Raw genomic sequence first — 27,430 nt, 5'->3', positions numbered from 1 at the left:
TGACAAATTCTCATTGAGTGAGTCTGTGTCTCTTCATGTTCAATAAAAAGCAGTTGTCTGAGTGTGTGTGCTTGTATGCCCAGGGGTGGATGGTGCTCTGTCACTAGGGTCTGTCCTCTCTCCTACACCCCATTCAGTCCCCCAGGGGGCTGTGGATCCCGGTAGAGAGTACGCTGTGCGCAATTGGCTGCCGCTTCTCGCCGGTGTGTGATTGGTTTGTAAGAGTTGTACCTGTATTAAAATTGTAAAGCGACCTTGGGTATCTAGAAAGGTGCTATATAAAGTTGAACATTCACTCATTCATTCAATACACAAACTGAACAACACACACTGCATAACCCCATCCACAATTCACAAACTTCATTACACCGCACATGCAGAAATTACCAAAACCCTGTCCACAGTACACAAACTACACCACACAACCCCATCCCCTTCACACACTACCAGGGGTGGAAAGTAATGAATTACATTTACTCACATTACTGTAATTGAGTACTTTTTTATGAGTAATTTGCAGGGGTGATAGTGGGAAAAATTCCTGAGCCTGAACTTTTTCTGAGCGGGGGGGTGGGGGGGGGGGTGGAGTGTTAGTGTACCATATTTAGAATATTTAATAATTAATCTTTAAATTAATTAATAATAAATAAGTCAGGTAATCATTATAGTGAAATAAAAAAATAATTTCTATTAAAATGCTGTAACCTAAAGATTTAGATTTGACACAATATGTTAAAAACAGGCATGATTAATTATTTATTCATTACTGTTAGTAAATTATAGGATACCAGACAAGTCAAAGAAATTATGCAAATAAAGTTTAAAAGAATTACAAGTATTATGATTATAGTTAGTTTTTATATGTAAAATTTAATAAATTTAATAAATATTTTGTGTTGGTTTATTAGGACATACATTTTGTGCTTTTGTTCATGTATTACACCTTACGCCGTAAGGCGGCCAGGATGAACCAGATCGTCTGACCACCTGTACCGGCTCAAAAAAAACACTCTTATATTTCTGATAAAAATTTAACTTAATCAGAATAAAGATAAAATACTGAATTTATCTTGTATCCACCTCTGAAGCTCTTCCGATGTCTGAAATACAGGCGGTCCCCGGGTTACGACGTTGATCCGTCGTAAATCGATTTTTGGTTTAAATCGGAACATACGTACATACTGTACGTAAATACGTTTAACTAATCCTGACGCCGCGCACACCAAACACCAAGTTCTGTTTACGACGCAGAACCACTTAGGTCCAAACGAGGCTTTATACAGTAAATGGGAGATGTGTAGTAACCATGAAAAATCGTAACTTGGGAACCTCGTAAGGATCATAAGGATCATATTTCGGCCTCAAAACAGATAGCATGCGCGCGCGTGTGGTTTATCATTATGATTTGACAGATTTTTCCCCCCCTCAATTTTTTTTTTTCTCGCAGACATGTCGGTACGCCGGAATTCCGGCGTGGCGCCTGAAAACTATCAGGCCTGAATTTGTAATTTTCTGAGTAGTTTTTGAAATATGTAATTTTTACTTTTACTCGAGTAAATTTTGACCTAAGTAGTTTACATTTGAACCCCCTCATGTTACTGAGTAAAAAAATATTCATGGTGAAAAATTAAATGTGGGCAGAAATTTAAACTTCTGTGTCCCGGAACTGAAAATCAATTGCATTGTCGGCTGGCTCGGCTGCCGCTCCTCCTAACAACACTAGAGGCACCCGAGTCAGTCCTAGACTCTCCAGGCGCAATCAGCAGTGATTCGTTTTAGCTGTCTCTATGGCTTCTTATGGAAGCTTAGTGAAACAGATAGTTTTGGCTTGCCTTCACGTCCTCACCCCTTTCTCTGTGATCTCTGGTTGCGTTTCTTGTGTTTAGGTGTCTCGCCACATTATGCTCTCTCTTATCTCTCTTGCTCTTCTACTACTTATTCGAGTAACTATCTCCTGTGCTGCTTACTAGCCTACCTCAAGTTTTCCCCCTGCTTCATCTCTTCCTATCCGTTCTTCATTTATTTTGGGAAGGGTTTTTGTTTCGTTGCGGCATTCTGCCTGTTGCAAGTTACTTCCCCTGGCGTCCTAAGTTCACATCTTTTCTGTTACATTTTCTCCCGTGTGTTTGCGGTTGAGTTTATTTTCTACGCGTTGAGTTTATTCCACGTCTCATGTGATTGGTTTTGCTGCTTATGTGTGTGTGTGTGGACGCACGCACACATTTTGCTCTTTGCGTTTTGTCGGCACTTGGGTCTACTACTCTCTTGGTTTTGACACGGTGTGTACGTTCAGTATGTTCCTGAGCCCAGCTGATCTTTTACAAGTGTGGATGTGCACTTAAATACACTTTGAAATCGATTAAATTTGAATTTGATTCATGACATCCTTTTTTGCATTAAATAACTGAAAGTAACTAAGTAACTTGTACTCAAATTACAATTTAAATAAAGTAATTTTGTACTTTTACTCGAGTAAATTTTCAGACTTTTACTCTGAGTAGAATTTAGGCAAAGATACTTTTACTCAATTACTATTTTTCAGTACTCTTTCCACCTCTGCACACTACACAACACACCCCATCCCCAACACACTACACAACACACCCCACATCCACAACATAAACAAATCCTCAGCACCCAACTTTGCAAACTTCTAAAATACGTAAAACAACAAAAACAATCCAGCATCATCTCTCTTTTGCTCTACTTTTGTAAAATATATTTATTCTTCCTTAGATTTCATTATGTGTGTTTGCATGTTATATTATGAACTACACACTCTGCACTGCTTTGGCACAAGTGGATTCATTAAAACTATTAAAATGACCTGGAATTTCATTCTCTCTCTCTCTCTTCCCCTCTCCCTCTCTCTCGGAATGCTGTTGGCACAGAAACCGTAATGCTAGAGCATTCTTGGCTGCTGTGGGCTAATTCCATTGTGCGGCGTGTTTGGAACATGATGATGTAATTAAACAATCGTCTCCGCCAGACGAGTTCCGTGAGGATCATCTGACTAAATGTGATTATGTTTTGTGTTTATTTCTTATTAGCCACCATAAGCTACGATTATCTTTTGTAATGTGTTAATTTTAATACATGCCCCACAGAGCGGGGTGTCCACACAGAGTACAGACACTGACAGAATTACCCAAGATCAATAAACTCAGGTAATTATCAGGTTCATTTATGGAAACAGCGCAATCCCCACTGTGCTGTACTAGAAACCTCCACTGTGTCTCTGGGTCCTGGAGTTGTGGTGAGATGTTTATCGTGTGTGTGTGTGTGTCTGTGCGTGTGTGTGCGTTCACAGCCGTGAGAGAGAGAGCGACAGATGTCAGTTCCATAGGCAGAGAAACTTTCCTTCAGCTTAAACACTGCTCCGGTGTTTATGAGGTGGGCGGAGCCTGCACTGCTCCTGTCCCTGAGGTGGGCGGAGCCTGCACTGCTCCTGTCCCTGAGGTGGGCGGAGCCTGCACTACTCTTGCGTCTATAAGGTGGGCGGAGCCTGCACTGCTCTTGAAACCTCTGAGTTTGGCAAGGGTAATAGGTGTAGGAACTGTGAGATGAAGAGATAAACAGAGAAACAGAGAGAGGGAGACAGACAGACAGGAAGTGGGAGAGAATGAGACAGGATGAGAGAATCATACCCAACGGCACTCAAGATACATCTTACAGCGTGTGCGTGTGTGTGTGTGCGTGTGTGTGTGTGTGTGTGTGTGTGTGTGTTTAAGAGGCCAGGGGAAGAAACGTTTGCCTTTAATGTGCACGAGAAGAGAGCAGACGCAGCAGGGGGAAGGGAATGATGTGGGAGTAGAACCCCTCACTACATACACGCCTCCAACTTATAGTTCACCTCCACAGAGAGAGAGAGAGAGAGATGGAGAGGGTCGTGGGGAGAGAGACATGTCATTGTTATGCAGCTCTGACTGCATTGTTGACACCCTCACTACAGACGTCTAGCGGACGTCCCCCCCCCCCCCCCCCCCCCCCCAACCACCGCAAAAAGAACATCGGCTCCAAATTCCTGTCTCCCCTGGCAACACCGAGCCATGCCGCCGTCTCCCCTGGGAACGGCGCACGGTTTCACCGGTTCTAGAATGATTGTGACAGAACACCGACGCCCCCCAATCACACGCAGCCGCAAGGGTCCGAAGCACCGCTGGAGTCAACGTCGGACCAACCAGGACAGGGCCCAGAACAGCGTGCGTCCCCCACGGACGACTGGGCGTGTGAGAAACGCGTGGGTGTGTGGGACCCTGATGTGGAAGTTGACCAGACAGACACCACCATGTTTCCACCATATTTTCATTTCAATGAAATAAACCCAAGTCCAAGACAGTATTTAAAAACGTTACATTCGTAAATTTGCTTTTTCAAATATAAATAATAGAAAATAGAAATCATTTATAGAATTATCTGTGTAAAACCATTTCAGAATCATTTCAAAATAGTAAATATGTACAGATCCAGATCAAATATACAGATAAAAAAGACATTCTGAAGAAAAAAATAATAATTCAGGAGGATTTCAGCATTTTCAGGATTCAGCCATGCGATTATGAATCATGCTTATGTGAGTGAGCAGGAAGCAGAGGTGTCTGCCCAGGACGCTCCATCACACACACCACGTGCTGACGGGGGCCCAGCTCGGCCTGGACGAGGACAGGCACTAGTTGGTCTTCTTGGAGTTTTTGGACAATCTGTGGCTTTCGGCAGCATCGCTACAGCAGGACGGCGGAGAGCCGTTGCGTGGCGCGTCTTTGCCGTCCGCCTCAGAGACCTCAACAGGTTTGGCGGCCTGGGCAGAGCTCTTTGGATGGGCGGTGCTCTGGGGATGGGCGGAGCTCTGGGGATGGGCGGAAGAGGTCAGAGGTCGGGCGAATAAGAGCTTGTAACAGACCGACTCTACAAGGGCGAACGGAGAGGAGGAGGAGCCCGTCAGCATCATCCTCACCTGGAAAAGCGAGAGAGGGAAAGAGGGACAGAGAGAGAGACAGACAAAGAGAGAGAGACAAACAGAGACCGAGAGAAAGAGAGAGACAGAGGGACAGAGACACAGAGAAAAGGAGAGAGAGACAAAGAGAGAGAGGGAGGGCGGGAGAGTGAAAGAGAGAGAGAGAGAGAGAGAGATAGGGGGGTAAAGAAAAAGAAAAAGTGGAACAATTAACAGAGAGAAATGGAATGACAGAATAGTGTAAAGAGAAGATGTGATATGATTATTCACATATACATTTTTTTTATTATTCAAATGTGCTTTTTTGGCATGACATAAAAAACCTGTGTTGCCAAATTTGTACATTTAACATTGGTTTTCAGTTATCACTGAAAATACAGAACTAAGCACTAGCAAATACAACAGTTTCATAAATTCTGAACTGAAGCCAATATAATATGAGAACACAATGGGTAAATACAATATAGTTATTAATTTATGGGACAATATACCAGAGACAAAATCCTTTCCAGCACGAGTACACTACTGGTGTAATAGAGTGAGACCGCCACTACAATTCCGACGTTCGTAACTCTCGGTACATTCACCTTTCCAGACAGGGAATTGGAACACGTCTCCGGCCGCCGTCCCAGCTAACGACGAGCAGTTTTTTACGGAAGGCAATAAAAGTCGGAAAAGGAGAAGGAGGTTTGGAGAAAGTCTCTGCGCTCTGAGGGGAGGGAGGAAAGGAGGGAGGGTCACGGCGCCTCGGGCGGCTTCTCAGGTAAAGGGGGCGACGCGAGTCTAAAAATAGCCTTCTGGGAGCGCGAGAGGAGGTAATACCTCGTTAAGAGCAGCAGACGTTGCTCACTTTGAACAGAGTGATGCAATTAGATGAAAATGATGTAAAAGGCACAGGAAAGCGGCAACGGGACCGGGAGGCGGCGCTTCCCCCGCCGGCCAGCAGGGGGAGCCGCGTGTCCCGGCCACTGCTACTCCAGGCTGGGTGTTCGATGGAACTCGTCAGCACTGCAGTGGCAGTAGTCAGGGCTTTGGGAAAGTGTTGTTTCGATTGCAAATGAGTGAGGAGGACAGATTTGACAACTGCAGCTCCAGCAATGACCAATCATTGTGTCTGACATTAGTGAACTACAGAAATGCAAATACATATCTCAGTTTTACTTATTATTTGCTTGTGCAAATATCTGCCATGTTGTATTTTTCGTTATTCTTCTGCAAATTATCACCTCTCATACATATTCATGTATGAGTAATGCTCAATATGCATATTCATTCAATATTCGTTTTCTGTGTTGCATCGGCTAAACTGAGCACTGCCGGTGCATTAAGTAGAGCACTTTAAATTGTGTAGTGCCGGTGCGTTCAGTAGAGCACTGTAAACAAGAGAAATGCAGTTGTAGGGTGTGTAGGGAAGCCTCGGAGGGCCCAACCAGCGCACCTTGTTGGTGACGATGAAGGCGGTGTAGAAGAGAATCAGCTGTGGCGTGTGCAGGGGGAGGTATTGGCACTGCTGCAGGGAGAACAGCACGGCCCCCAGCAGGGTCACCTTGGTCGGGCTGCCGAAGCACAAGAGTCAAAGGTCAAGAGGGTAAAGGGGAGGGGTTTCGGGTGGGGTTGGTTCATGCCAGGTAGGTCCACAGGGCTTATGAAGCCATTCGTTCATTCATTCAGTTGTAAAAGTTGTCATTTGAGTTGAGTCATTTGAGTCGATTTGAGTTAAATCAGTTCAATAGAGTTGCAGCACACATGGGCTGAGGAATGGGCAACTCAGTAACCAGTGAACACCTGGTTCAGGTGTAGGAGGAACTACCACAGAGCCTCTCAAACCTCTCACATTGTTACTGCAGTAAGGGATGACCTGATATCAATTCTCTCAGTGTTAACGCAGGAATAGCTGATCTGAGATCAGTGCTCTTGCCGTTAACGCAGGAAGAGCTGGTCTGAGATCAGTGCTCTCAGCGTTCCTGCAGGCAGGAAGCAGCTACATCTAGGGGCTTCTATTACTGCTCCTAGCTGGTGAATCACGATGGGCACAACTTTCCCTCTCATCAATATAAACCTAATTTACAGTGTACTGGGGAGGAGTAGAGAACACAGGAGTACATGTATACCAGGAGGTTCAAACTTACTACGACATATTCAACAATTCGTTGGTCTCAGGCTTCCAAATGCCTCGAATCAACTGTTCAAAGTTACTTATGAGACCACCACCGGCACCTGGACAGAGAGAGAGAGGGAGAGAGAGAGGGAGAGAGAGAGGGAGAGAGAGAGGAACAGTGAGCTAGTTGAGACTTACAGTAAAATGTACATTTATGCTAAAGATAATTTCAAGACATTTAACCACTGTGATTGGTGGTCTCCTGGTTTGCTAAAGCTATAAGGAAAGATTATGTTATCCTTGTATTTGACGGTGAAAAGAATTCCAGCACAGTTCCTGTCTGAAGGTCCCCAGTTGCGTTCTCAGCGGTTCTTAAAACCTGACAGCCAATTACAGCTCTGACCTGCTTCCAGCATCTGCTTCCTATCATAATAAAATGACCTTCTGACATGTCCTAAAATAAGAGAATGAGAGAAAGAGAGGAGTTGGGAATAGACAGAGTGAAAGAGAGGGAAAGAAAGAAAAAGGTGAAAAGGGGAGTGCGATCTACAGATCTATAGATAGATAGACAGATAGACACACACTAGGGCTGCACGATTAATCGTATTTTTATCGTTATCGCGATGTGAAGTTTCACGATAAACACATCGAAAGAGCCACGATAACTCCTTGAATAACAGCAAACTCAAATTGCGTTATCCTCGTCCAGCAATAGAGGGAGCTATTCGCGCTGCAGACTATGATCACGTGACGTAAGTAGGCAAGAGGCAGAGTGAGGCAGAGTTGCCAGCCGCGGGTAAAAATTCTGGGGCCGCGGGGTGCGGTTTTTTGGGCTACTTTTGAGTTGGGCTACTGCGGAAGTTACAAGTCAACACTAAGAATCGATCCCGATATAATACTTAATTTGTCTCCAGTTCACACTCGCAACACCCCCTCCCCCCGCCGACAACTTACACTCGCAGATTTTGGGCGGAAAACTTTTGTAGGACCTGGCAACCCTGGAGTGGGGTGAACACGCTCATCAGACACGCGATTTGGTTTAAGCCTGGTTTACACTTGATGCGGCGCGAGGGTCCGGGAGGCGAAAATAACGTAATCGCGGTGGCTTCGCCCGTGTGCAATTGCCTCGCGCGCTGTCGATTCACGAGGTCGTGCACCTCTCGAATTTTGTAAGTTCGCGCGCGCCGCGTCTCGGCGCAATGAGAACAGTCATGTTTGCAGGGTTCATACACCTATACAAGGTGGAATTCAAGCACTTGTACGTCACTTTCAAGGTCCATTTCAATAATTCCCAGCACGTTATTGAATTAAATATTTATACATATACTCTAAATGATTCGAAATAATTCGCTTTTTTATCACATTATTTAATGTTATTATTTATTTAAAGTTCGCGCGCGCCGCGTCTCGGCGCAATGAGAACAGTCATGTTTGCAGGGTTCGTACACCTATACAAGGTGGAAATCAAGCACTTGTACGTCACTTTCAAGGTCCATTTCAATAATTCCCAGCACGTTATTGAATTAAATATTTATACATATACTCTAAATGATTCGAAATAATTCGCTTTTTTATCACATTATTTAATGGATATTTATTTTCAAAACGCCCAATCTTAACGTCTTCACGTTCTCTCATGTTTCGTCCTGGAATTAGAAGAGGCTCGTATTTGTTAACGTAATACAAGAGAATTGTTCAGTCAGACAGATATTTGTTGTGAAACGAAGTAGTTACAATTTCAAGCCTTTTCAAATACTTTAGCCTAAATTCCAGCACTTTTCAAACCTGAAACACAAAGCAACATTAAAATTGGTCAGGTAAAAGTTCATTCCCCTGTATTTGAGGGGTGTTTTTTTTATATACTACTAGGCCTACATATCGTTTCGGACAACACTGCAAAGAATGTGACACGGCAAGATTAAACGCTTCCGCCGTTCGCGGAGGTTAACGAGGTGTGCGGAGTAACACACACACACACACACACACACACACACAAACAACACACAACACACACTAGTGAACAGTAGGGGGCTGTGAACTCTATACACAAGAAAAGATACACTTATCTGTATCAGTATGCACTATGTCCCTGTAAAATATACAGTTACATATCAACTAGCCTAGAGTCACCGAATCAGGACCTTACTGTGCTGAAGGAACTTGTGTAATTCCATGAACTTCAAAACTATGTCATCCCCTGAAGATACTTCCTTAGGACTATGTCATCACAAGTCAAATATGTCCAGGAAGGTCACCATGGTGAACAGGTCTAGGGGAGACAAAGAGACCCAAGGAGACCCAAAAAAGACCCACAAGGAAGGGGATTCTGACCAATATAGACACACTCCTAGGGCCAGGCCTATATGACCTTTTGACCGGGCAGTCCAACTCGATCTGGCAGGTTCATATGGTCCACCCAACTCGATCTGGCAGGTTCATATGGACCTTGGTGACAGAAACTGGCTCTAGGAACATGGAACGTCACTTCTTTGGCAGAGTTGGCGTGGTAGATGGAAAGGTATGGACCAGATATTGACCCTTTAGCCACACCAAGTAGGAGCTCTGGTAGTCTCTGGATGGAGTGTCGTGTCTCTTCCATTCCTCTTCAGGAGATAGACCCCTCATGGCGGCAGGGATACCGCTGAGGGCTTAAGGGCGCTCAGTTGGAGTTGTTTGGTCTTGTTTTACTGCATTTCTACAAAAGGCTTTGATCAGGGAGAAAGCATCTCCGGCTCTTGGGTTTATTGCTTTCTTTCTATGATTAGCCTCCTGTTTGTGAAGTGGCCGGGCCCCAGGTCCACTCATCAGATCCCTAATTGGTTCACTTGGTCCTGTAGCAATGTTGTTTTAAAGTGTTCAAAGAGTATGAAGGTGAAGAATGATGTAAAAGGTCTAGATGGACCGTATTCCCTGCGTTGCCAGATCTTTCAAGGCAACATTCAGGCAGTATTTTCCTATATTTCTGTTATTTACAGAAATATCATCTGTAGAGCTGCATCAAATTATCAGATCAATCAATCTGAACATGCCAACCAAACTGAACATGCCCACCAGTCTGAACATGCCAACCTAACAGGACACACCCATCTAAAGTAACACACCCACTGAACTAAATCACACCCGCCTAACTGAACAGGATAATACAGATTTAATGCTCGAACCTTGAGGCCCAGCTGGGTGTGACTCTGGATTCTGTCTCCAGAGGAAGAATAAGACCCACCATGCGTTCACTCCCCATAGATCAAAAAGGAGGTGCGGAGAGTTTCTCAGACTGAAGGATTACATTAGATGTAATCAGTGATTTGGGTTGCAGAAAGAACTGGAATGTTTTGCTGATTCACCCCACATCTACACGGAATGTGTACATGTTTGTGCTGTGTGTGTGTGTGTGTGTGTGTGTGTGTGTGTGTGTGTGTGTGTGTGTGTGTCAGTTTGTCATTCGGTGCACACTGATTCACATTTCAGCTCTGTGGCTCTAACGAGCACCCCTCACCCTCGTGATATTTCAATCCTCCTCTCATCTCTAATGCAGACACAGTGGGGTGGGGTGGCTAATGACTTTAATAAAAGGGTGTTATGAAAATATCCAAAAACAACCTTTAAGCTTAAAAAAAAGACAAAATGCCAAACACCGTGATTCATCTTCAAGATAATAATCATATGCAAGTACAATATCTCAGGAAACAGACATGATTATAATATGTAACACTGCAATATCTCAGAAAACAGACGTGATTAAAATATATAAAACTCCTACTGGATACTGCAATCAGCATGCAATCATGAAAGTATCTGTACTGGAGACGCTATGAATGTGGCAACTTGCGTGTGTGTGGTTACCAGTGGTCTATATTATTATTATACCATTTTGTTGGTTCTAATAAGGTGACCTACTCATTACTGTCATTATGCTGACATGCTTACTGCTAACAGTTCATTATGTGTAATAATTTCACAGTAACATTATGTGTAATAATTTCACATGAAATAACGAGATTGTGACCTTGATCGGTGATGTCATACCTTTAGCCCAGCCCACTGCAATCATGACAAACAGCCCATCTTTGTACTTCCTGCTGGCCTGCGTGACTCCGCCCAGAACCTTCCAGGTGCGTGTCACTTCCTTCATCCCCGTCAGCACTAGTCTGACGGGAAGAATGGCAGCACAGGAGTAAACTGCATCCAGGGGGCAGTAGAACACCAGATACCTGGTGGTGGTGGTGGGGGTGGGGGACATACAGAGAGAGCGATTATTACAGATTACCTATAAGGACACGGATTCACACAGGTTTACCCACAAAACACATGAATACCAACACTAGCTCACATACACACACACAGCACAGACTCCCAATCACAAGAACATACACACACATGCACTCAAGCACGCACACACACACACACACACACACACACACACACACGCTTAATTGAACATCTCCAAGTCAGAGCACTGCAACTGGTGATTTAATTGTCCATTATCATAATTTGCGGTGCTATTATTGGGAGCACTGGTACGCAGTGTTTGTGACACAGGGACAGAGGAACAGAAATATGATTTTTTGATTGCCCAAGTATCTCTTTTGATACGACCAGAGGTGAAACGCAATTTACATACTGCCTACAATCAAATGAAATCTTTTCTTAATAAAAAGGACAATCTCTGGGACAATCAAAGGGTATTGGCAGCGTCGATGTGATGTTTTTGCTGTGTCTCTGCGTCTGAATGCTGAAAGGTTAAGAGAAAAACACCTTTGGTGCTGATGGGAGATTTTCGTCTTCGCCTCTCGGCACGGTTCTGCTAATGAGTCCACAAAATAAGAACCTGAACAGTACTGAAGAGAGTCAGTACTGGGAGCGCAGCACATACGCCAGCAACGTCAGCAAGCAGCTGATTCCAACACCGTCCCTTCCTGAACGCATTATGGAATTATTAATTGGTATTGGTTAATGGCACTAATTGGCTATATGACCTTGTCATTCAGCAGATGCTCAAATACGTCTCTAATAAAGTGAGTTTCTCAGGTGTCTTTCAAAGGGGGAGTCTTTCAAAGAGATGAGGTAGGTAAACAGGGCTGGTGTTTAGTCAGATCTCTCTCTCTCACACACCCACACACACACACACACACACACACACACAGGTGCAGTAAGACTGAGTCTCACACATACAGGTGCAGTTAGAAGTAAGACTGAGCCTCACACACACAGGTGCAGTTAGAAGTGAGATGAATCTCTCTCTCTCTCTCTCTCTCACACACACACACACACACACATACACACACAGGTGCAGTTAGACTGAGTCAGTGAGAGAGGAAATAGATTAGGGAGGGAAGACAAAATACACTCAACAACAGAGTGATGTCTGCATTGTTTTCAGAAGTACTGAAAAGTTAGTTTCATTTAGTATTGCACTAACTCTAGTCACATTGCCCCTACGTCAAACCTCCCCATCCACAAGAAAGGCTAAGATTACGACATCTCAGATGAAAGGTCACTCAAACTACGCATGCAAACTATTGCAGAAGTTCTTTTGGTCCCACTTGAAAGGGTCACTGCCATTCTTCGCCACTGGAGGGCAGCGTTGCATCTCACAGGGCGAGAAACATGGTCATGCGAGTCCCAGCCACTGCTTTCTATCAGAAAGTTTCCTAGAGATGTGTGTAGCTCAGCCCTCACTGCACTGAACAGGCAGAGTGCAGACAATTACACTTCAGCGAAGGGCTTTCACTGTGTTTCGATTTCGGGGGATCCCTGAGGGGTCCTGTGAGAGTGCCACATCAAATTTCTAATACACCATGACCTTCAGAGAGAGGGAAGGGGGGAAGAGGAGAGAGAGAGAGAGAGAGAGAGAGAGAGAGAGAAAGAGAGAGAGCTGTCTTTTCTCCACACCATTCAGCCACATTTGTACAAAGACAGAACAGGATCTGAGTCTACAGGAGTGTGTAAGCTTGTTGAGGGATTTCTATACACCAGCCCACTGCCCCCTGCTGCCCAAGCTCAGTACTGCAACACCAACGCCCTGCTCTTTGGTTTCCTCTGGCCCAGCTGACCCAACTTCTCCCCCGAACACCTTCAGTCAGGTGTGAGAACGCAGCAGCTCCACAGTGGTATGACCCCGATCCTCCGGGAACATCAAAAGACTCACTGACTTTAAAGGCAAGGCAGGTGTATTTATAAAGCAGCTCTGGTACACTCCGGACACTCAGAAGGAGAGGAGGACAGAGGAGGAGAGGGGAGGGGAGGAGAGGGGAGGACCACGGTAGATACCCACCACATAAGCGTAGCCAGCAACACGTTGGTGCTGTTAGCCAGTGGGGCGACGGGGGCTTCGGCCATGATGATCCCTGATAGCACCGCCCCCCCGAAACAGTAGAGCATGGAGCTGAACCAGCAGGCCAGGGGGCTCCTCTGAGACACCTCCAACGCTCCTGCACACACCCACCACCACCACCACCACATCATCATCAAGACCCTGTACACATCGCACAACAGCAGTCAACTACAGTACAACTGTCCAGTAGTGAAGTACAACACTGTTACATAACATAATACAACATTTAATAATTCCATATACAAAATACAAAATATGTGTGTGGAAGCATGAATGAGTAAATAATGTTTGGGGTCTTCAGTTCTCCACAGAGCCTGTGGAAACTCTCCTGTGCTGCTGTCACACAAGAACAGGAAGATGCAGGTGCATCCATCCTGACGCGTGCCTGCATCATTTCCAGATCAGACCTCGGAGAACTGGGGGAAGTCAGGGGACCGTTTGGGAATGATCAAAGAAGACGATAACGGCCTTCCAGCTCCGTGATACTGGGGAGCAGTTAAACGCTCTCCTGAGGACGCGCTTGTTTGTTCTGCTGTGAAGACAAGGTGTTCTCCACGGGCGTTCTCAGTCAGCACATGGCACAGGAACCAGGCAGCAGTCGGCAGATTGGCGCGCGCCGCTTTCTTTGTTTGAGATGTTTAATTAGCCGCACGGAAGCCTCCAGTCAGTTTACGAACACGGTCCTGTTAGTCTCCATTAGTGGAGTACAGGGTATATACAGAAGTACACACTACAGAACACACACGAGTACATACTACAGTACACACTACAGAACACACATGAGTACATACTACAGAACACACACGAGTACATACTACAGTACATACTACAGAACACACATGAGTACATACTACAGTACATACTACAGAACACACACGAGTACATACTACAGTACATACTACAGAACACTACAGAACACACACGAGTACATACTACAGTACACACTACAGAACACACATGAGTACATACTACAGTACATACACGAGTACATACTACAGTACATACTACAGAACACCAGTGTTGTGAATAACGCCGTTAAAAATAACGGCATTAGGTAACGGCGTCATTTTGTTAGTAACGGGATAATATAATTAATTACTTTTCCTGTCGTTACAACGTCGTTGACGTTACTGGTCATTAAAAGCGGTGCGTTACTATATATTGATATACTAACAGTAATGCGAGCGGACCCCTGCCCAGACTAGTGAGAAGTAACAGATCTCGATAGATCACGGTTCTCGGTGTAACACCTGTTTAACTTAACAAGTCAGTAAGCGATTGTCTAAGGCAGCGTTATGGTAGCCAATCAGAGCCAGTGTTTTTACACACGTGCCGAAGCACGCGACACAAACGGAGAAGAGACAGAAATGGCGAGTCAGGAGCAAGCTGAAGAAAAATTAGCATTTTCAAGGTGGCAATATAAACATTATTTAAGAAAATACCTGCAGTTCCTGAATGTCTACCAGACTGGGTATTTGAATTATTTAATTAAGAATAGAGGTTGTATTGTTAAGTTTACTTCTGTTGTGAACAAACTTGTCTCAGATTGAGAGAATTTAATTTTATTTGATAGATGTAAATGCACTTTATATAGTGTAACTGTTTACTATTTTTATTTTTATTTTATTTACAAAGATTTGGGATTTTAAAGGATTTTATCCTGCACTGGTCTGTGGATGTGCAATAAATATCAAAAGTTAAACACCTTTCTGATCTACTCATTTCAACTGACTGTGAAAACTGCTTTTTCAAAAAAAATCCTTATTCATTGGCATATAACTTTTTTTAACTGTAACGCAAATAGTTACTTTCTCTGGTAACGAGTTACTTTTATTATAGAGTAATTCAGTTACTAACTCAGTTACTTTTTTGAACAAGTAGTGAGTAACTATAACTAATTACTTTTTAAAGTAACGTTCCCAACACTGCAGAACACACACGAGTACATACTACAGTACATACTACAGAACACACACGAGTACATACTACAGAGCACACTACAGAACATGCACTAGTACACACTACAGATCACACTATAGTACACACATTAGTACACACTAGTACATGCTACTACCGGCAGTAAGCGGTTCAACAGAGCTGGAATGTGGCGTTCTACCAGTATCTGTCTCTTGCTGGGCTGTTAGCTAAGATAAGACAGTGGAAGATAAAAGTGTGGTAAGGGCGGGAAAACTGTAACGAAGTTTGTAAGGCGACGACAGGTCCCGGGTCCCCCACCCCTTCGGAAAGAAGATATGGTGGAAAATGCGATCGGAGATGACGCTGGTAGTGTCTCCCCTTTAAAATGTTAATGAGCTGAATACACAGAATTAAAATGACGACTACAGATTGGCTGAAAGATAAATACTGCAGACTGCTGCTGTGTGGTAGCACCTCTGTGTGTGTGTGTGTGTGTGTGTGTGTGTGTGTGTGTGTGTGTGTGTGTGTGTGTGTGTGTGTGTGTGTGTGTGTGTGTGTGTAAATATATATATACTGTATATATAAACATTAGTTTGGTGTTGAAAACAGCAATGTAGACAGTGTAGACAAGTTGACAGGAACACAGATGTGAAAATTCGGAGAGTGTAAAGTTGAAGAGTTCAGATCTATAAAACTTAACCAGAGTAGACAGTAGTGTCAGCCAGTAGCATCTAGGCACATTAGTTAACAGCCCACACTTAATCTGCCACTATTTCAGCGCAGACTGCAGATTAGGGTCAGATTAAAATTACAGACAAACAGATTAGCGTTTCTCTAGGGTTTGGCCGGTTGGAAGTCGATGATCTGAGAAGTAGGGGTTTGTAGCTCATTCTGAAATGGCAGTGGAAGCTTTCGGTGTAAGAAGTGAACTCTATGGGCACATTTACACTTCACGTTTACACCTCACGTTAACGCCTCACGTTAACACCTCACGTTAACACGCGCTTCATGTCCAGATCGTATCTCGATGCACTTTGGCCGGATTGCACCACTTGTGTGACCAGATGAGATGCAATTTTACTCTCCTGCATAAAAATCACACCAAACACGAGTCATTTCCGTTTCACTTCTTACTTCAAACATGTGGTATCTCGTCCACGAATATCAGTGTATCAGATGCTGTCATATATTGGAAGAATCCATTTAAAGCATTCTTTCTACGGTGGTCAACACCATTACGGTCCAGAGGATTTTTGGCACCCGAGAAAAGTCAGAACAGGTGTGCGAGAACTCTGTCTGGTTTCACCGCTATGTGTCATTCTTTCACACCACAACACCAGACATTCAGCTTACTCGGGGAATTTCCTTCTCATGTGTCACCTTCAGGTACTGAACCTGAATTAATGGTTCTCTCTACTTTGGCTGATAGCAGAAGATAATCGAAACAAAGCCCATCGTGATCTGACCGTTGTGGCCTCATCCACATCTTTGCTCTGCATCCTAGGGCCCGCCCCATAAGCCCACCCCAGAACCAGTACCTCTGCACTCTCAAACCTCTACAGATGTAGCCAGAGGCAGATTTCAGAGCCTGGGTGGTTAGCTGAGTTTGACCTGGTGTCACTCTGAGCACTCCTAAATAAACCAGTATGAATCTCCTTGTTTAAACTGGGAGATTAAAACTCCTCACAGCTGCTTACGCTGCACAACACATGTTACAAAATGTATACAACATGTTTACTACATAAATTAATGTTTAGCATTGCTGCTACATGCGGCTGATAAACAACTATAATCACACTGCTCTAATCTCACAGCTCTAATCTCACAGATAGACACAGTTTTAGTTTCCATCCTGTAGAGCTCAGGGCTGAATTCACCACACAGAGTCAGACACAGCAATGACAGAACCACAGCTACCACTATAGAAACAGACCCATTTACACACACACACACACACACACACACACACACACACACACACACACACACATATACACACACACACACACACATATACACACACACACACACACACACACACACACACACACACACACACACACACACACACACACACACACACACACACACACACACACACACACACACACACACACACACACACACCATACACACACACACACACACACACACACAACACACACACACACACACACACACACACACACACACACACACACACACACACACACACACACACACACACACACACTGATTAATACAGACATTCCTGTCTATTTGCAACAACAGCAGAGGCAGTATTACTACAGAATGGGCAGCTGCACCATCAACCCCACTGCACCACCTACAGCACTGCACCACCCTCCATACTGCACCATCCAGAACTGAGAACTGAATGAACATTTCACCCACATTTGAGAAGTGTGAACATTCTTGGGGAGACAGGACACACACACATACTCAGATAACGGTGGGTGTGGTTTGTAAGGTGGAGAGAGACATTCGCATGGTCAAGGACCAGAAATAAATGGACACTTCTGTAACCTCAACTCTGCTGGACAGGGCAGGAGACGTCCACTGACTGCTCTTCTGGAGCTCACCAGATTGGCCGTTAGCTGGATCCTAGGAAAAGTTCATGCCTGTGCTGAAAGATCCGTCCAATAAGGGATCTTCGTGCTGGGTTTCCTACACCTGCGACAAATCAAACCTGTTGATGCCAGCTGACAAATCACCAGCATTTCCCAAGAGAGAAATTAATTATCTCTGTGATCCCTTTTGCAAAATGCTGTGATCCCTTTTAACAGGAGCTGATGTGCTGATTTCCATAATGACAGCACGACTGCAGACTGCCACATTTATGGTGCCCTTCCAGCATCTCAAAGCTTCCTCACACACACACACACACACACACACACACACACACACACACACTCACACACACACACACACACACACACACACACACACACACACACACACACACACACACACACACACACACACACACACACACACACACACTCACACACACTCACACACACACACACACACACACACACACACACACACACACACACACACACACTGATTAATACAGACATTCCTGTGTACTTGCAACAACAGCAGAGGCGGTATTACTACAGAATGGGCAGCTGCACAGAGCCTCATCAAACACCACCATCAACCCCACAGCACCATTTACAGCACTCCACCATCCTCCATACTGCACCACCTACAGCACTGCACCACCCTCCATACTGCACCACCTATAACACTCCACCACCCTCCATACTGCACCACCTATAACACTCCACCATCCTCCATACTGCACCACCAATAACACTCCACCATCCTCCATACTGCACCACCAATAACACTCCACCACCCTCCATACTGCACCACCAATAACACTCCACCACCCTCCATACTGCACCACCTATAACACTCCACCATCCTCCATACTGCACGACCTACAGCACTCCACCACCCTCTATACTGCACCACCTATAACACTCCACCACCCTCCATACTGCACCACCTATAACACTCCACCATCCTCCATACTGCACCACCTACAGCACTCCACCACCCTCCATACTGCACCACCAATAACACTCCACCACCCTCCATACTGCACCACCTATAACACTCCACCACCCTCCATACTGCACCACCAATAACACTCCACCATCCTCCATACTGCACCACCAATAACACTCCACCATCCTCCATACTGCACCACCAATAACACTCAACCACCCTCCATACTGCACCACCTATAACACTCCACCATCCTCCATACTGCACGACCTACAGCACTCCACCACCCTCTATACTGCACCACCTATAACACTCCACCACCCTCCATACTGCACCACCTATAACACTCCACCACCCTCCATACTGCACCACCTACAGCACTCCACCACCCTCCATACTGCACCACCAATAACACTCCACCACCCTCCATACTGCACCACCTATAACACTCCACCACCCTCCATACTGCACCACCTATAACACTGCACCACCCTCCATACTGCACCACCTATAACACTCCACCACCCTCCATACTGCACCACCAATAACACTCCACCATCCTCCATACTGCACCACCAATAACACTCCACCATCCTCCATACTGCACCACCAATAACACTCCACCACCCTCCATACTGCACCACCTATAACACTCCACCATCCTCCATACTGCACGACCTACAGCACTCCACCACCCTCTATACTGCACCACCTATAACACTCCACCACCCTCCATACTGCACCACCTATAACACTCCACCACCCTCCATACTGCACCACCAATAACACTCCACCATCCTCCATACTGCACCACCAATAACACTCCACCACCCTCCATACTGCACCACCTATAACACTCCACCACCCTCCATACTGCACCACCTATAACACTCCACCATCCTCCATACTGCACGACCTACAGCACTCCACCACCCTCTATACTGCACCACCTATAACACTCCACCACCCTCCATACTGCACCACCTATAACACTCCACCATCCTCCATACTGCACCACCTACAGCACTCCACCACCCTCCATACTGCACCACCAATAACACTCCACCACCCTCCATACTGCACCACCTATAACACTCCACCACCCTCCATACTGCACCACCAATAACACTCCACCATCCTCCATACTGCACCACCAATAACACTCCACCATCCTCCATACTGCACCACCAATAACACTCAACCACCCTCCATACTGCACCACCTATAACACTCCACCATCCTCCATACTGCACGACCTACAGCACTCCACCACCCTCTATACTGCACCACCTATAACACTCCACCACCCTCCATACTGCACCACCTATAACACTCCACCACCCTCCATACTGCACCACCTACAGCACTCCACCACCCTCCATACTGCACCACCAATAACACTCCACCACCCTCCATACTGCACCACCAATAACACTCCACCACCCTCCATACTGCACCACCTATAACACTCCACCACCCTCCATACTGCACCACCTATAACACTGCACCACCCTCCATACTGCACCACCTATAACACTCCACCACCCTCCATACTGCACCACCAATAACACTCCACCATCCTCCATACTGCACCACCAATAACACTCCACCATCCTCCATACTGCACCACCAATAACACTCCACCACCCTCCATACTGCACCACCTATAACACTCCACCATCCTCCATACTGCACGACCTACAGCACTCCACCACCCTCTATACTGCACCACCTATAACACTCCACCACCCTCCATACTGCACCACCTATAACACTCCACCACCCTCCATACTGCACCACCAATAACACTCCACCATCCTCCATACTGCACCACCAATAACACTCCACCACCCTCCATACTGCACCACCTATAACACTCCACCACCCTCCATACTGCACCACCTATAACACTGCACCACCCTCCATACTGCACCACCAATAACACTCCACCACCCTCCATACTGCACCACCTATAACACTCCACCACCCTCCATACTGCACCACCAATAACACTCCACCATCCTCCATACTGCACCACCAATAACACTCCACCACCCTCCATACTGCACCACCTATAACACTCCACCATCCTCCATACTGCACGACCTACAGCACTCCACCACCCTCTATACTGCACCACCTATAACACTCCACCACCCTCCATATTGCACCACCTATAACACTCCACCACCCTCCATACTGCACCACCAATAACACTCCACCACCCTCCATACTGCACCACCTATAACACTCCACCACCCTCCATACTGCACCACCTATAACACTGCACCACCCTCCATACTTCACCACCTACAACACTCCACCACCCTCCATACTGCACCACCAATAACACTCCACCACCCTCTATACTGCACCACCTATAACACTCCACCACCCTCCATACTGCACCACCTATAACACTGCACCACCCTCCATACTTCACCACCTACAACACTCCACCACCCTCCATACTGCACCACCAATAACACTCCACCACCCTCTATACTGCACCACCTATAACACTCCACCACCCTCCATACTGCACCACCAATAACACTCCACCACCCTCCATACTGCACCACCAATAACACTCCACCACCCTCCATACTGCACCACCTATAACACTCCACCACCCTCCATACTGCACCACCTATAACACTCCACCACCCTCCATACTGCACCACCTATAACACTCCACCATCCTCCATACTGCACCACCTATAACACTCCACCACCCTCCATACTGCACCACCTATAACACTGCACCACCCTCCATACTGCACCACCTATAACACTCCACCACCCTCCATACTGCACCACCTATAACACTCCACCACCCTCCATACTGCACCACGTATAACACTCCACCACCCTCTATACTGCACCACCTATAACACTGCACCACCCTCCATACTGCACCACCTATAACACTCCACCACCCTCCATACTGCACCACCTATAACACTCCACCACCCTCTATACTGCACCACCTATAACACTGCACCACCCTCCATACTGCACCACCTATAACACTCCACCACCCTCCATACTGCACCACCTATAACACTCCACCACCCTCCATACTGCACCACCTACAACACTCCACCACCCTCCATACTGCACCACCTATAACACTCCACCACCCTCCATACTGCACCACCTATAACACTCCACCACCCTCCATACTGCACCACCTATAACACTCCACCACCCTCCATACTGCACCACCTATAACACTCCACCATCCTCCATACTGCACCACCTATAACACTCCACCACCCTCCATACTGCACCACCTATAACACTCCACCACCCTCCATACTGCACCACCAATAACACTCCACCATCCTCCATACTGCACCACCTATAACACTCCACCACCCTCCATACTGCACCACCTACAACACTCCACCACCCTCTATACTGCACCACCAATAACACTCCACCATCCTCCATACTGCACCACCTATAACACTCCACCACCCTCCATACTCCACCACCTATAACACTCCACCACCCTCCATACTCCACCACCCTCCATACTTCACCACTTCCCTTGCTTACAAGCGCAGTCCCAGCCCACAGGCAGGACGGGGAGCGTGTCTGTAGTAATCACCAGTGTCCACAGGGGTGACCTTTAGCCCTGACTGTGTGTTTCCCACTAGTGTCCACATGTTTGTCCTCTGGTGTTTACTTCAGATGATCAGTGCTGTGATGTTTGTCAGGTTACAACATCCATTTAATCAGTGTCTTCAGGATAAAGAAGTTCAGTTCTACAAGACTTTACCAGATTAAAGCAAACTTACTCTCTCTCTTTATCTCTTTCTCTTTCTCTCTCTCCTTCTTCCTCTCTCTTCCCCATCTCCCTCTATCTGTGTCTTCCCAATCTCTCTCTTGCCCCATCTCTCTCTTCCTTTCTCTCTCTCTTCCTTTCTCTCTCTCTCCCTCTCTCCATCTCTCCCCCCCTTCCCACATCCTCCTCCCTTACTCCCTTTCTCCCTCTGGCTTTTCCTTCAGCTGAGCTCTCTACTAAAGAGCTGCTGGATCAGACTGCTGGGGTTTTGTGAGGGAACAAAATGGATCCCTGAAGGCCGTTTGAGGGAGGACGGGAAAGATCCCGCTGCTGTCTGAAAGCAGAAAGTCCCACAGGGGCCAGAGTCACACACACACACACACACACACACACACACACACACACACACAAGCTAAAAGTGTTATGTTAGGAGTGTATTCTAGAGTCCCTATTCTATTCTATTGAGAGATCACTATTCCACCCAATATTGACAAAAATATTTGCTCACCCATCCAAATGATCGAAATCAGGTGTTCTAATCACTATGGCCACAGGTGTATAAGTGTAAGGGTACAGTGTAAAGTGTAAAGTTTGGTGGAGGGGGGATTATGGTGTGGGCTTGTTTTTCAGGAGCTGGGCTTGGCTCCTTAGTTCCAGTGAAAGGAACTCTGAATGCTTCAGCATACAAAGACCTTTTGGACAATTCCATACTCCCATCTTTGTGGGAATAGTTTGGAACTGGCCCCTTCCTCTTTCAATATGCAAGGTCCATAAAGACATGGATGGCAGAGTCTGGTGTGGATGGTGTGGATGAACCTGATTGGCCTGCACAGAGTCCTGACCTCAACCTGATAGAACACATTTAGGATGAATTAGAGCGGAGACAACATCAGTATGTGACCTCAGAAATGCGTTTCTGGAAGAATGGTCACAAATCCCCATAAACACACTCCTAAACCTTGTGGACAGCCTTCCCAGAAGAGTTGAAGCTGTTCTAGCTGCAAAGGGTGGACCAATGTCATATTGAACCCTATGGATTAGGAATGGGATGTCACTTAAGATCATGTCAGTCAAGGAAGATAAGTGAATACTTCATCAATATAGTGTATGTGCACAGACAAAATTCTCTATGGCATTAGTGACACAGCATCTTGAATTCCTTGTGGGCAGAGTTCACTCTGTGGCCTTGGCACCCAGCCTGATTCTCAAAGCCAGAATGTCCCCACATCTGTTTCGTCTCCTAGCCTGTGATCTGTGTGTGTTATGTAAACAGTGCTTACCTCAAACACAAAATGGCCAAACACCCTACGCAGTTGGCCTCAAGGAGGGCCATCAAACCGAGCAGGAACTACATGAAGTGCCCCAAAGTCTATTCATGCCTCCATAACCCATTCTTGTAGAATTCATAAGGACATTTATGTAGGACATTCAATAACGCTGGTTTCATTTTTAGACTTTTACATACAATACAGGCCGTCTAGCCTGGGTGACTGTTATGAATCTCTTCAGACATGACAAAACTACCAGCTGTGAGTGTTTCCATTAATGGTGTCCAGTTTTAGTGCAGAGTCAGAGAAGTGTAATGGGAATTTTTGGACAATCACAGCCAGAGCTCCATGAGAGCATTCTGGAATGGTGCAGTGAGGAACATTCTTCTGGAACATTCCATGCTGGGCTAAGATGGTGAAGGAGATATGTGGTGGAGGTCACCTTTTCACAGGTACACAAAGTACTTTTTCTTTGTAACATTTTTGCATATCTTATCAACTTAGTAGAGGGGGGTTGTAGTGCTACAGAGGTGGATGGTAGAGGTGTACCAGGGTGGTAGAGGTGTATAGGGGGACTGTAGAGCTACAGAGGGATAATGGTAGAGGTATAGAGGTGTGGTAGAGGTGAGTTGTAGAGTTATATAGAGGGGAATAGTATAGGTGTAGAGGGGAGTGGGTGAGGTGTAGGGGAGGTTGTAGAGCTATAGAGGTGGATGATAGAGGTGTACAGAAGAGTGGTAGAGGAATAGAGGGGGACTGCAGAGCTTTAGAGGTGGATGGAAGAGGTGTACCGGGGGTGGTAGAGGTGTATAGGGGAGCTATAGAGGGATAATGGTAGAGGTATAGAGGTGTGGTAGAGGTGAGTTGTAGAGTTATATAGAGGGGAATAGTATAGGTGTACCGGGGGTGGTAGAGGTATAGAGGGGGTTGTAGAGCTATAGAGGGGAATGATAGAGGTATAGAGAGGTGGTAGAGGTGCAGAGGTGGGTTGTAGAGCTATAGAGGGGAATGATAGAGGTATAGAGAGGTGGTAGAGGTGCAGAGGTGGGTTGTTGAGCTATAGAGGGGAATGGTAGATGTATAGAGAGGTGGTAGATGTGTTCGGGGGGGTTGTAGAGCTATAGAGGTGGATGGTAGAGGTGTAGAGGGGGGTTATAGAGCTATAGTGGGTAATGGTAGAGGTGAAGAGGGAAGTGGTAGAAAAAATAACTAGGAAAATAATGCCACCAGGACCAGGGGCTGAAAGCCTCTCTAAAAATAGATGCTGATCTCAGCAGTTTCCCCCCCACTACAATAGAACAATAGGGCAAGGAGGTCACAGCCAAGCTACAGAGCCACCTGTTGCTGCCTTTACATGAGGACTTTGTGAGGACTACGGGACACGAGGAGGACACATGTCACATGAGATGTCATTATGACACAGTCTGCTAGCAGATTGAGCATTCTGCTAGTCTGATTCCGCTGGAATGAAAAGCATACAAAATTGTGTCATATCAGCTGATTCTGCCCAGTGCAGTTGGTTAGTGTCACTATTCAGTTCAAACCAAAATAGGTCTGGACAAAGTCTTACACAAATATTGCAACTGCAGAATTGAACTTGCTATCGCGAGACATTTTAAATGTTTACACCTAGGGTCCTCCTTACAGGAGCAGTTCTAGACTTACTTGTACTGCTGAAAAGAACCTGCTAGACAGAAGAAACTCTTACACAAAACAAGCATCCATATTTTCCATCAAAATATTTTCCATCTATATTTTCCATCCATAGTCATCATGCTCTCGAGGTCCACACAGAAAAGGCTGTCTGTTGTGAACACATAGCAAAGCAGGTTTTACGACTGTTACCCCCAGGGGCAACTATGCAACAGAATGTTCTACCGACTTTTGGCAAGGAGCCAATGCTCTGGTTTGTTTGTGAGAGGACTGAAAGAGGCTGAATTACAGGTGGAGAAATGCAGACACAGAGGCACAAAGACGAGAGACAGAAAGATGGAGAGATAGAGAAAGAAAGACAGAAGCAGAGAGAAAAGGGGAAGAGAAGCAAAGAGGACAAGAAGGCTTTAATATTTTAACAAATGTTCCGCTTGTATGCAAAGAATTATTGCTGTCAATGTCACACAGCTGATCTGTTCCATTTAGGGGAAGTTGCCAGGCCATAATAACTAACTCTCACTAATAACCAGTAAATGCCATGCAGGACATACCCAAGCTTGGATCTGCAGCAAAAATGGATCATATATAAAGAACTGCTAGATGATTCATCAATGGCAAGGCAACTGCAGATTTGGAGGGGGGATGGTGGTTCTGGGATCACAAGTTAATTTTGTAGTGCGGTAAAGAGGCTGCATTTAATAATCCTGTATTAAACTTTTATATTCTTATATAGATTACACTTAATAATCCTGTAAAGATAAGAATTTTATGACTTCCCCATAAAGCTTCATGTGCTGTCAATACATCACACTGTTATGTCATTATATCAGACATAAAGAGAGAGAGAGAGAGAGAGACCTCTTGTATGAGCATACATTATTTGCTCTCCACAAAAGCGCAGACAAGTAGCTAGACTGTAGTTTCTCACAAAGGTTGCTGACACGTTAACCAAACGGCACCCGGAAGAGCCGCCACACTCACACTCTGACACGTAGCAGGCGCTCCACAAACACTTCAAACACTGCGTGTAATAAATGAAACTAATAATGCACTGAAAATAAAGCTCCTGAAGATTAAATAGGGCATGCGGAAATCAATATATGTGCGAAAACCACGACTTCAGAGGGCGTTCACGAGGGCCAGAGAGCAAAAGTGTAACTTCATCTAGAACCCCTGATCCTGCACGACTGCAAACGAGGAACTTAGTTTTTTCTTGTTGTTTATTTTGTGATCAACTCGAGTTTCTCTGCACGTCTTACCCGACTGTTCCCGCAGCGCCATCACAGACACGATGTAATGCGCCGTGTCAAAGTACGGAAACATCGGCAGGTTCGACAGTCCGGCCGCGAGTTCGTTTAAATTCAGCACCGTAAACAGATCCATTTCTACCCGATCTCCCCCCCTGGCCACCCGTGTTCTGGTAAATCCTAAAATCGGGGCAGCCGTCCAACTCCGAGCATCGGATGATGAGATCTTGAGAGGTGTTCTCCCTGGACCACGACCACGGCCAGCTGCGACTCCACCGAACAGCTGGGCGCTCGCAGGACGCCTCGCCTAGCTGGACCTAGCAGCTGCTCGCCAGCTGATCTCTATGGTAACCGGATAGGCGTGGCTAACGGCTGGAACGCTGACGCGTGGATCCGCCATTGTGACGGTCTGTCCGCCGACGTGATTGGCTGAGCGACGGCGACGTCACCGGTCAGATCCGCGTTTGCGGGTATTACGCAAAATCTGTAGATGGATCGTCACTGTAGCTGGAATGCAGAACGAAAGGTTTTTCAGACGCTTTTAAATATAACATTTTTTTAATATATATATATATATATATATATATATATATATATATATACATACATACACACACTACCGTTCAAAAGTTTGGGGTCACCTAGAC

General features: G+C 45.8%; 1 protein-coding gene across 1 annotated transcript; it reads right to left on the bottom strand.

Annotated features, from left to right (window-relative positions):
- Positions 1-4,291: 4,291 nt before the first annotated feature.
- On the bottom strand, positions 4,292-27,139 carry tmem38b (transmembrane protein 38B). Its single transcript, XM_076980061.1, has 6 exons — positions 26,796-27,139; positions 13,324-13,480; positions 11,076-11,260; positions 7,084-7,171; positions 6,393-6,510; positions 4,292-4,954 (listed from the first exon to the last, which is right to left on the bottom strand). The coding sequence occupies exons 1-6, from the start codon at positions 26,917-26,919 to the stop codon at positions 4,670-4,672; spliced, it is 957 nt and encodes a 318-aa protein (XP_076836176.1). The 5' UTR covers positions 26,920-27,139; the 3' UTR covers positions 4,292-4,669.
- Positions 27,140-27,430: the final 291 nt, after the last annotated feature.

Source organism: Brachyhypopomus gauderio, chromosome 18 (genome assembly GCF_052324685.1).
Source record: "Brachyhypopomus gauderio isolate BG-103 chromosome 18, BGAUD_0.2, whole genome shotgun sequence".
In the NCBI taxonomy this organism is placed as follows: Eukaryota; Metazoa; Chordata; class Actinopteri; order Gymnotiformes; family Hypopomidae; genus Brachyhypopomus; species Brachyhypopomus gauderio.
The sequence above is the reverse complement of the archived record's forward strand: the minus strand, read 5'-3'. Positions and strand labels throughout refer to the sequence as shown.